Below are 12158 nucleotides of genomic sequence, written 5' to 3'. Positions count from 1 at the left end.
GCAGATGACTTACCATGATATGTTAAAAAATGACACATCAAAGCCAAATCGAAAGCCAAATGTAACACATCATTGTTTTATACATTCTCGTTTTAGCCTCTTCTTTTTAAATAATGCAAGTGTCGTATGTGTAAATGAATAGGAACGCTACCAACTGCACAAACATAGTGTTTCTGTGTGTAAATAACCCCTGATCTTCATTCAGGTATGAATCAATGAAGGCAGAAAAAAATCTCTTTGCACATACTGGTGTAACTTTGGCCTTAGGTTACTGTACTCTCCTCTGTTCAGGGATTTGTCAGTGATTATCTTTCATGTCGACTACTGCTTACATCATTCTCTTGCAATGTGTGATTGCGGTGTTTGTGGTTATGTGATTTAATGGAGACTCTGCTAGCTGATTTTGAAAACTGCCGAGAAGTCATGTTTGCTTCTAACCTGGCTGACACCAGACCAATTCGCAAATCTTAACTGACATTGGGAATGGATCTTGGGACCCTTCATTCATCTTCAATTTCCATAACCAGCGGTGAAATTAAACATTAATTAGTACATTAAACTTACCAAATCTTTGTGGAAGTACAGCAAACACATATTTCTTGTAAAAGAAAGTTTTAAAGTTATCTCAATTCCAATTTCAAGTGAATCCATTTAGTTTAACACTGACGCCATCAGGGCAGTCATTGGTTGTGTTGAACAGTGCTGCTAACTGTACTTCTCTGTCTGTCATCATATAAAGCCCGCCCCATGCCGGATAAGCAGTTTTAATTGGTGCCTGGGTTTTTTGGTGATCCAGAAATTGGCTTGAATGGGACGATGTCCAGACGGACCTGTAGGTTTGTCTGGGTTCACCCAGGCTAGTTTCCTTCATACTTCTTTTTAAAATGTGTTCATCACTTCTATCAGGACGCTTTGTGATTGTTGGATCCCGTTTAAACTCCCCTGGAAAACCGGTGTCTTTGGTTAAAAGTGCCAGTGTTTCAAACACTAATCTTTTGTCTTCTTCAGTATAGTTCACTCACACCCAATCTGAGAATTATTGATGTATGTTGCTGCTGTTGAGAATTACACTGTATAACGAGACATTTAATGTAAAACACATATATGATATAACAAAGTCAGTGTTAAACATGATCAATTGAAAATAAACAAATAAATATAGGTGTACATACATCAGTAAGCGAAGAAAAAAAGTAAACCTTTATATTTTTATTGTACTGTGACTACATTGTGAAACTGATGTGTTGTGAATTATTTATCAATCTGTAATAAATATCTGTAAAAGTGTAAGAGTAATTTGGTTTTGCAAACAGTCTTGATGTATTTTATTATGCACTAGGCTACTACACAGCTAAAAAGTGTGTGTGTTTCCATCAACTAAAGGTCAGACAGAATGGCAAAAAAACAATGGTGTGGTCGTGGCTCTACACTCATGTTTATCTAATTCCACACTCAGACTTACTCATCAAACCCTAACAGCACCTAATCATTTTTAGTTATGTCACTGTGATTGACATGGATATCTGTAATAATGAAGCATTTCACAGCATTATTTAACATAAAGTGTTGTGTACTCTACTTGTTGTAACTTCAGAAATGATAGGATGTGTTAAAAACAGGGATTTATAGAACAGTTTCAATTGTATAGATAGCAGACAAATTTCTGATCAGAAACAGAATCCAACATCTATAAAATCCTGTTTGTGATGAATTAGTGTGATTATCACATTAGACAGTAGGCCTACTGAGGTATGATTATGACAATACTGGAGTATTCCTCAATACTTGGGAAGGCGAGGACACCAGCACATAGGCTAACAGCTATGCCTATGGCTGACAATGACAAAGTATGAATGACATCAGTTAGGATTCATCTGTATCAAAGGCATTAAACAGAATCTGAGAGGCCGACTAATGTAAAGAAGCCTTGGACACCAAGAGGAAGGTATAAAGAAGCCGCAGGTGCCATCAGTTGAGTAGCTCCCGGATATGAAAGCCAAAAAGGCATCCATTCAGTGATTCAAATAAGTTTGGGGGGATCTATAGGCCCATATGGCGGAGCCCTTCACGACCAAACAAGACACTTTGGAACTGAATAAAGTCCAAACACATAACCACAGGCAACCTATCAGACAACATGATAGATTGATGGAAAAGGGAGACAAACAGTCAAATGAAAATGCATGGCCTAGCTGTCCTGTGAATAAACTCAATAGAATAATTAAAGATTGCTCCGCCTTAATATTATTTGGAATAATTCAGCAGCGATCACTTTAAGACGTTATAGACGTCATCAAAACACGACTTACTTTCCACTCTCAGGAAGACCACGTGGTTCAAGGAGAACCAGGAGGCAGGAGGGGGATAGACAGATAGACAGGGATGACGGGGAATAGGAGTTGCAGAGCCAGTCTAGGAGTAGCTACAGTTAACCTGCTGATATAAGTGGAATTTGGAATTGATACGCAGCTTCACAAAGATGAATAGCGTTGGAGAGGGATGCACTGACCTAAAGCGTGAATATGATCAGTGTTTTAACCGCTGGTTTGCCGAGAAATTTTTGAAAGGCGATCGGAGTAGTGATCCTTGCACCGAGATGTTCAAGAAGTATCAGTCGTGTGTTCAGGTAAGGTAACGGTTGACGTTGGCAAGCGAAGTCAGCATGGTTACCGATAAAAAAATTTGCAGAATCAATTTGAATTGTAGGCTTTGGCTGCTTCAGGCTGCTTTTCTTTCAACCCTTTCAAGAGTGAAACGCTGTCGGATGCTACTGACGCAATCGCTACCCTTGAGGGGGAAACAGCCTCACTGTAACGTTTTAACCTTGATTGGCGGACGTATATAACTCTTGGTTGCATTGTGAATGGGATTTGTTATGTTTCATGTTGCATGCTTCATACCAATTATTGTAGGCCTATCTTTCATTACGAATTTGGTAGACAACTCGGTACACGTTACTTTATTTGTTGTAGTACAACAATGTTACCTCTGGTCTAAACCGTGTTGTTTGTGTTTCCATATCAGAAAGCGATCAAAGAAAAGGACATCCCAATTGATGGCGTTGAATTTATGGGGCCGAACAAAGAGAAGACCGAGAGTTGACAGGATAACCATGAACTGCATCCATTCTTCTGAATGGTCATCAGGCATTGGGGACTCTAACGATGCCAACAGAGGTTGACATGTCAAGTCGGGAAGCGGGCCTTTTCCACGCCAGGCAGACACTGGGTAGCAGGCATATGAAATTACTTGCTTTTACGGTGTCTTGAGTCGATCGGCCGACCAGAAATCGGTGGAAAGACATCCTCGGGTCTTGTCAGCTATTGTATACGTCCAGTTTGAGCGTGTACCTTTTACCTGAAGATTGCTATTGAAAATTACTGTGAATATTCAGCCTTAAAATAATTCCATCAGACAGCAAAGTCTGGAAAAGTCCAGATAGTATTTACAGAGACAAGGTTCAAATTCACAGGATAAACTTTTTGTTGACTGCTTCTGCGACCTCTCAAATGTAACTACTGCTATTTTCTTTAGTAGCTGCCAGAGCAACTGGTGCATAAGGAAGTGCCATGTATGATATACTTAAGAAATGGTTCAACTTATGTTGTATGTTTGGATTTGTTGAGGTACACAAGACATGGAATTTGACAGTAAAGTTTATATTGCATGACTTAAGATGAATGATGCACAGGGGCTCAAGCTAACTTGACATTAACTCATACCCATGTCTTCTTAGCTGATGATTCTTAAATGTGCCAGGAATTATTTCACATCAGCTTTCAAATCTTTATCTATTTTTTTGTTTTACATGTAAATTGTAACTTGTGAAGGGTGAAGACCAAAATATATTTTCCATATGTGGTTATGAGAATTTGCATTTAAATATACCTAGGTCTCATTTGTGTGGCACTGGCAGCTATAGATATAGTACATTTGCTCAACTTGGAAGATCATCCTATGCACTATGGACGTGATGCATTAAAGAAATTATTCACAGCCTTCACTAGCATGTGTGTAGAACTTAAATGTCAACTTCAGAAATGGTCATATTTAAGTATTAAAAATGTTACCAATAATGACCATGCTCATAATTCTAAGTTCTTAATTTTAAAAAACTCAGATGTGGTTATAAACCATGAACTAAGTTTATAGCTCCAAACTAACTGTTTGGTTTCATAATGGAGCAGGCAGATTACTAATTCCATTGTTTTCTGGTCACCTTTCAATAGCAACACAAACACTGCAGTGCTGTTGTATGTGCATTGGTAGCTCAAAGCCTCAAACTGCTAGAAAGAAGCAAGACTTAAAGGTTGTATCAGCGATTTCAGGCCCAAAAATAAATGATCACATTCATCTAATCTTTCCTAACGATCCGCTAGCTGTCTGCCCCATAAGCAGGCAGTCAAAAAAACACGTCTCTGTAAGCAGCCTTAGCTCCGAGATCTGTACACAAAAACAATTGCTACCAACAAGGGTTGGCAACCCACTCGAAGGCAAAAAAAGTGTTCAAACCAATAACTGACGAGATGCGCGTTTAGGAAAGTTTTAATTGCACGGGAGGGAGTAGCGAGCTAGCTCTCTGTTTTGTTTGAACATCAACAGAGGTGATGTATCCCCGCTATCGCTGATATAACCTTTAAATGCCAAGTCAGGTTATCAGTATATATACTTTTTTGATCCCGTGAGGGAAATTTGGTCTCTGCATTTAACCCAATCGGTGAATTAGTGAAACACAAACAGCACACAGTGACACACAGTGAGGTGAAGCACACACTAATCCCAGCGCAGTGAGCTGCCTGCTACAACGGCGGCGCTCGGGGAGCAGTGAGGGGTTAGGTGCCTTGCTCAAGGGCACTTCAGCCACGGCCCACTGGTCGGGGCTCGAACCGGCAACCCTCTGGTTACAAGTCCAGAGTGCTAACCAGTGGGCCACGGCTGCCCACTCTGGGATCTGGGATGAAGATGCAAAAAGAAGTGTTTCTATGACCTACCGGTATGTACAACTGCCAGTTGTGATTTATGATAACACAAAAACATTCAAAACAGAAATTGAATGCAATTCAATATTTTAATTGAAAAAAAAAAAAAAAAACATTCTTTGCATACAGCCATCAAAGGGTACAAAACAAAACGAGGGCATAAGAATGAGCAAGTTAAAATGATTATCCTTTTAATTTAAAACAAAATCAAAAACAAAAATATATTGAAAAAACAAAAGGTGTACCAGATTACAATCAGAACATCGTCTTACCAGTGCTTGCGCAGCTGAGTAGTTTGGGTTAAGAGTAGGAAACCTCAAATCAGGGTGACTCAAGAGGATGACTATTGTAAGGATAGCTTTCAGACTGCCATGCGAGTGCTCCTACACATACACTACATACACTACACCCACATCCAGCATGTATGGACTCCAGTCGTGAACTGTATTGGCAAAGCTCCCATGGTTCAGTTGACAGCAGTCATACTCCTACAATACATACATACACACACTAACTGATGGCATGACAAGGTAAAATCCATGAGGCATCTCATGTAATCAGAGATTTGTAAGAAAATTTCATACAATTAAGGCCTTGATTGAATGGGTGTTGGGGGGGAGCAATCTCGATGGAATGTAAATTACAAAATGAAAAGGCGGCAGTGGAGGATGGGTTTTTTAAAAAGAAAGAAAAACAGACATGGGCCAGGGCCTGGACTCTTCTGCACTGGGGGATGGGGGGGGGGGGGGGGTTTATCGGTAGTGGCGTGGAGGGGGACTGCTGTGGTGCTGTGCGGGTGGCCTGCGACTGGGGGGGCTATGACGGGACAGGGAGTGGCGAGGAGGAGGGGGTGAGTGGTAGCGGTGAGGAGGGGAGGCTCTGCTATGGTACGGTGGCGAGTAACGCCCACGGGATCTGGACCTGGAGCGCGAGCGCCCCCAGCTGGAACCCCTTTCCTCCATAACCCGGATGTAAGCGGTCTCCCCCTACAACACAGAACATTGTTAGAATACATCCAGTTACCCTCTATTTTTCCTCCTAGGTCATGAACTATAAACAATATTTATTTGGCGGGCAAAGGCTGTCAGCAGGCAACGTTCTCATGCATGAAATACAGCTACTATGTGGCATATGGAAGCATTGAGCTGACTAATCAATGTTTATGCCTATGCACTTATGTTTATGCCCATGCGTATCGTTCAAAATTAGGGCCCAGTGTTATTGGTTCCATTACCTGGTGAGAGCGAAACTCTGTCCCATCTAGGCGCCTCAGAGCATACTCCATGTCTTCCCTTCGCAGAAACTCAACCACACCCTCTCCATCGCGTTGCACATCTGCAAAACACACATCCCCTGCCTCACGCATGTGGTCCTTCAGGTCTTGCCAGCTGCCTGTAGGAGGGAGACCTGCAGAAGTGACACTGAACATGAGGGACTATACACAGCACTCAAATTCCAGTCATGCACAACTGATAATTCACATGTGCTCACTTTCTTTTTTTTTTCCCACGAGAACAAACTTGGGTGACCACATTGATCTCTAAGTCACCAGAGGATTAAATACTCTTGATGCATATGCCAATTCATGCTTAACACCATGTGAGACTTGATTTAATTTAGACTTGCACCTGAGTAACTCTGGATTAAAGTTATCAGAACAAAAATGAAGTTTTTCCACCTACCAGTTGCTACAGACTTGTAGCTCTGCATTCTGTATGTATGCTGTAAGTGAACTAGACCAGAATAATCCTCCTGCTGAGGCCAGTCCAGTGAGTGAGATGGGGTTGAGAGCCTACGACCCACGACATCTACCTACCAGTCACTATCACCCGGAACTCAGACCTCCGAGAGGGGGGTCCGAACCTTCCCCGGGGTCCTCCCCCTCCCATGGGGCCACTAAACTTGGATCCGGATGAGCGGGGGTATTCCACACGCAGCTTACAGTCTCCAAATCCATATCCATTCCTTCCATAGACAGCATCCTCAGCATCCCTGGGGGAAAGAGTAAAGGACTCCTAATTCTCTATCAATGACGGACACCTGACATTCCCTTCCTCCAAGATCTCTCTGAAGCCGGGCGGAAATTGAAACAGCCTGGCGAGGAAACTAACTCACCGTGGGTCCTCAAAGCGCACAAAGGCAAAGGGGATGGTGCCTCTGTTGTTCTTCAGCTCTATGTCCCGGATTTTTCCATATTTGTAGAACAGATCCTCAATGTCCCTCTCCTGCACATCCATGGGAAGGTTCCCCACATAAATCCTCCCGTCCGTCATGGCTTGGTGTGTCCAAACCCTGCTAACGTGGAGAGATTTTCCGTTTTCCTTGCACAGGTGCGAAGAAAATCCCAATCCTAATCCGTTTTCATACAATCTCCTAATTACAAATATATAAAACGTTGAGCAGTGAAGTGGTAGTATGTGTTGAGCTCAAGAAAAACACCAATGGACCTCTCCAGCGCCCGAGTCTGCAAACTTCAAAATACACGAGTGTTAATAAAGCCTTCTACTACACAATTATTTTTTGCCATCTACTAAAGCCTTCTACTACACAATTATTTTTTGCCATGCAAGTCTTTTAGTCGTTACACATGTCTATATCAGACTGCATTGCGAAATTGTGAAAATAAAACCAGAGCAATGGTTTCGTGTGATGCCGCGATACCGTGACCCAACAAAATGAAGTGTGTACAGCAAAATCTGGTTTAGCCGCGCTATTAGCTAGTTAGCTACCCTAGCAACCTTGCTATCTGCAATGTATTATTAAGGAAATGCTCACACAAAATACGATCACACATGTTCAGGACGTCGAGCGACGAAAGCACAGACCTGTTCATGTTAGGTTAACGTACTGTGCATGGTATATGTTCACAACCATTTTCGAATTTAGTTTGAGAATCGGTTTCGGTTCTGGCTCATATCTGATAACAAACTGACGATGCGCTAGTACTTTCATGTGTTTTTTGCTAACGGCTAACTTCCGTTTAACGTTAGATTCTCTAACCTGGAGAGAACTAGAACGATAAATTTACCGCCGCTAAGGCAATCAAGCAATTTAGCTAGAGTTGCACGCTAGCAAAATACTCCTATCCACAAACAGTATGGTCTAACCACATGTTTTAATATCGACAAATTACATAGGATATGTGCTTATGAAATGAAACATTGCCAGAACTGTAAGTTAGCAGCGAGAAAGGGGTTAACGTAGCTAGAGGGAACATAACGTTAGCATAGATCTAGCAGCTAACATCATAGAGCAGCTGGCCAACATGAAAGAAATTCCATGACAAATAAAATAGATCTACTCCACCGCAGCTATCGCCATTACATTCAGTCAACCTCACCTCAAATGATCTTTCAGGGATAAGGCAACGTTAACGTTAGCAAAAATGCTGGTGTTTTTTTAGGCCTTTGGAGCAAGATAGCTAACCAAGTTAACGTTAGTGAAGGTAGCTGGACTTGTGACTAGCCAGAAAATAGTTATTTCATCACACAGCAACTCGTTTACAACGACAAAACCTATGATAGTTGTTTTTGAAGCATTCCTAATTTGTTTTCATGCCAACTCTGCTGGGTCGTTGCCACTTTAATACTTCATTGCACTGATCATCTCTTTCAGTCGTGCTGGTTATCTCGTCAGCTAACGTTACATTTTCCGAGGATATCTCTTTGTTGAGACATTGTTAGCAACCTGTCGTATCATAATGTTTTGAGGCTGGCTCAGGCTTCGGTCTAAAGATAGCTAACAGCTAGCCAGCTATCTTGCTAGCTTGCAATGTAGTAGGCTACACACTACATTACGTTCACCGTTATGAAAAATAGTCGGCAACATGACCTCAGTGCACTGTATGCAACTTGCTCATGCACAACAAAGGTATAGAAAACCAGGTAAACAATTAACAGTGCATTTACCTTTACAGTGCAATTTACCTTTATCAACAGGACAAAATAATCAGGTCTCGAGCTTCCCCCGGAGCAGGAAGTATTTCGAACTTAGACCGCTCCCTCACCGAACACCGACTGTTCAATCAAGACGCTAGTGTGCAATCCCGCCCCCTCAAGGTCAGCTGCGGCTGAGCAGAGGGTTCTTCTGGCCTCACTCTATATACGATGGTTTCTTGGATAGGCCTATATTAATAACGTTACAGGTAAAAATATTGTTCTTCAGAGGCAGGGACAAGTGCATAAAAATAGGCTATGTACAAAATTGTGTAAATACATTCGTTGTCTTATCAGTTCCACTGATGTAGCCTAGCCAAAACAGGCTATGGAGGTCCCTCAGTAGTGTAGGCCAGTATTTGTGTTTTTCCACCTCCTTTTCCAAATATCTCCATTATGAAACGTTTATTTCTTAAATATATGACCTATTTACTAGCTTAGGCCTACTGTTGAAAATTATTTGAGATGAACCAGAAAAAAAAAACAAAGCTGTGTTTGTGGAGGTTTATGACCTTGATAAAGACAGGAGAAAAAAAAAACACATCCCACATGAATCCATCTGTAAAATGGCACAAGAACAGTCCTTTCTAAACAGTCAGATAAATGACCCATTTTTAACATGCACTGCAAGCTACAGAGACATTCATTTCATACAAAAATGCATAAGCACATTCTTGTAGAGCAAAACATGTTTTTCAGGGTGCAACCTAATAAGATACAATAATAGATAATTGTCATGGATCTACACATAGATTAAGTGTCATGGCAGCAAGAGGTCCTTCTCACTAACATATATGTCCACCAAGGGAACCAAATTCGTCAATTCAGTACTGAAAATTAGGCCTGTCAGGTTCTTCAGGCCAATACAGTCTTGCTACCAAAACAAATTGGACTTGTTTCAAAAGTGCTTATTTGGGCTTATTTACGACCTCTCTCCAAACCACCAAAACCGTTTAGTTTGCCCCATTGCAGGATTCAGAACCTTGTTCCATCCATCACTCTTAAAATGAATGTGTTAGAAATAGGCTTGGGTATCGAATATCGAGTATTGGTTGGAACCGGGACTATCTTTGCGATTTTCCCGGAATCGTTCAAAAGTTTAAATTTCGATTCCTACTTTCGATTCCCAGTCTGCCGACAGGAAGAAGAAACGTCTGAACACCAACGAAGAAGCGCATAGTTAATAGAATTAAAATTCATGGAGAAGGTCAGACTATTTCATTCAGAAAGCAGGGTTCCCGAGGATCCTTAAAAAGTCTTAAATAGGCTACAACTGAATTTTCGAAAGAGAGGTATTAAATGTGCGTATGGGACCGCCAGCGAGTGCAAGAGAGCGAGTGATGTCTCCATCCAGTTTCGTGTATTTAAAACGCAATTGTATACGTGATAGGCTATTAGGCTACGGGAGGAAGTGTAGTGGTTGCAGAGTGAAGATGTTTTTCACGGGTTTGGTTAAAGGTGTGAAAACGGTAATAATACAGTAGGCCTATGTACAAAATAATATGCCTGGCGTTTTCGTGGTGTACCTGAGGCCTGAGAGATAGACAGGGTAGCCTACGTGGAATGAGGGAGCCTACGGTAGAATGAGCGGGAGAAAGAGTTGGTAAGCCAGTTAGCGATAGGTTGGCCATATGTTCGAATTTAGGCCGGACATATGGATTTTAAAAGCCCTGTCCGGCGTCCGGCGCAGCCTCAAGCCGGACGTTTATTTGTTCTCCTTTTTGGAGTTGCGCTTGGCATCTAAAGTCTTTGCTCGGACGCAGCATCGTTTCACAAACTATGGACGCGAAGACTGCTGGTGAAATTATGTGCAGTGCTTCGCAATCAGGAGGAAATACTGTATACCGGTATGTTAAGTTGATCTGTTTGCATCTTTCCAGCGTGTGTTGCTGGCCTAGCCTAGGGAAGAAAATATCTGTCTTAAGTTATAATAGCCTACCTGTAATATCTGCCAGCAGCTTGCTTGCCAGCGTTTCCCAGTAGGCTAGGCCTACTTAGCAAAAGTTGTGAAATATAACCGCATATGCTTTGAATGTCGGCGACTGCTACATAAAAATACGTGCGTTCATAACGTGCGTGCTTGAGATGAAACCAGCAGTTTTCAGCAGGATCATGCGAAGAGGACCTGTCTCTTAATTAATTTAAAACAAGTCAATGGTTTTACAATGTTTCAGTCAAGCTTTGGTTGGTTTAGATACAACTGGTATGCAAAATGTAAAGTAGTGGATTAACTTTAATTTGCTGTGCTGCATATGGACAATAGATGCACATAGTAAATTATATAAAGTAGGCTTATTAAAATATGTAAATAGCTTAGTTAACTTTGAAAAAAATATTTAAGGGAATCCAGTCCAGTGCACATGTCTTTGGCAAGTAGCCCTAGGCTACTACAGACACAGGTGAAGAACAGCCTCAGCAGTAAGCAAAACCAAATATGTACAGTACAGCCAGCTTCAAAAGCAAGCAGTCCAGACCCTAAAATTGGGCATTTATAGCTGTGAAGGTAATTCACACACAATTATTTTCTTTCGCCAAAATATTTTTGGTAACTTCTGTAGACATCCAAAATGGGGTGGGGGTTAAAATTAGTAGGAAAAAAAAACTATTGCATTAAACAGTCTTATATATCTTTTTGCCGTGGTATAGTCTTAATTTTCATTTAGATGTCTTGAAAAGGTCTTTAAAAGTCTTTAAATTTGCACTTGGAAAATGTGCAGATACCCTGAGAAAGACCGTTGGTTAGCTAGCTCATTTAAAATATCCTAAACTTTTTTTGACCCTGCCTTTAAAAAAAATCGGAATCGAGAATCGTTAGGAACCGGAATCGAAATAAGAAATCGGAATTGGAATCGGAATCGTTCAAATTGAAACGATACCCAACCCTAGTTAGAAAGAACACAAACTGCGTTGTCCCTATCTGGACATCGAGATGTGTTAGAGTTGTGTTATTTTCAACACATTTGTTTTAAGAGTGGAGACTTTATCTGTACCCACCCTCTTTAGTAGCCTAGAAATCTAGACGCACCCTATAGCGGCAGCTGCCAGGGCAACTCTCCGTTGGCTTGTGAGCTCGAAAAATTAAACTTCTATCAGGCCAATCAAATCGTGTATAGAGTCTTTAGGCAGGCTTAACATAATGATTGATGGCAGAGTTCCAACGGTTTGGCTTGAATTCCCTGCTACTTGAAAACAAATAAGATGGATGTTGCTGTTGGCGAACAGTGTGACACGAGTTAGGCTAAGC

At 41.4% G+C, this 12158-nt stretch overlaps 2 protein-coding genes across 4 annotated transcripts; one reads left to right on the top strand and one right to left on the bottom strand.

The window, feature by feature from the left end:
- Positions 1-2327: 2327 nt before the first annotated feature.
- On the top strand, positions 2328-4076 carry triap1 (TP53 regulated inhibitor of apoptosis 1). The gene is made up of 2 exons (XM_076302603.1): positions 2328-2626; positions 3025-4076. The coding sequence occupies exons 1-2, from the start codon at positions 2480-2482 to the stop codon at positions 3100-3102; spliced, it is 225 nt and encodes a 74-aa protein (XP_076158718.1). The 5' UTR covers positions 2328-2479; the 3' UTR covers positions 3103-4076.
- Positions 4077-5719: 1643 nt separating this feature from the next.
- On the bottom strand, positions 5720-8993 carry srsf9 (serine and arginine rich splicing factor 9). Of its 3 annotated transcripts, none has more exons than XM_076303115.1 (5): positions 8906-8993; positions 7095-7450; positions 6796-6971; positions 6214-6386; positions 5720-5965 (listed from the first exon to the last, which is right to left on the bottom strand). In XM_076303115.1, the coding sequence occupies exons 2-5, from the start codon at positions 7250-7252 to the stop codon at positions 5732-5734; spliced, it is 741 nt and encodes a 246-aa protein (XP_076159230.1). In that variant the 5' UTR covers positions 7253-7450; positions 8906-8993; the 3' UTR covers positions 5720-5731. The 3 variants fall into 3 exon arrangements, with proteins under 3 accessions (XP_076159230.1, XP_076159231.1, XP_076159232.1); XM_076303116.1 differs by having other exon boundaries at positions 8888-8972; XM_076303117.1 differs by lacking the exon at positions 8906-8993 and adding an exon at positions 7755-8832.
- Positions 8994-12158: the final 3165 nt, after the last annotated feature.

This window comes from Alosa pseudoharengus, unplaced genomic scaffold (assembly GCF_046254945.1).
Source record: "Alosa pseudoharengus isolate Yale_2024_CS ecotype anadromous, Long Island Sound unplaced genomic scaffold, YU_APseudo_1.1 YU_APseudo_1.1_scf_24, whole genome shotgun sequence".
In the NCBI taxonomy this organism is placed as follows: Eukaryota; Metazoa; Chordata; class Actinopteri; order Clupeiformes; family Clupeidae; genus Alosa; species Alosa pseudoharengus.
Note: the sequence above shows the minus strand (reverse complement) of the source record. Positions and strands in the feature narration are given on the sequence as shown.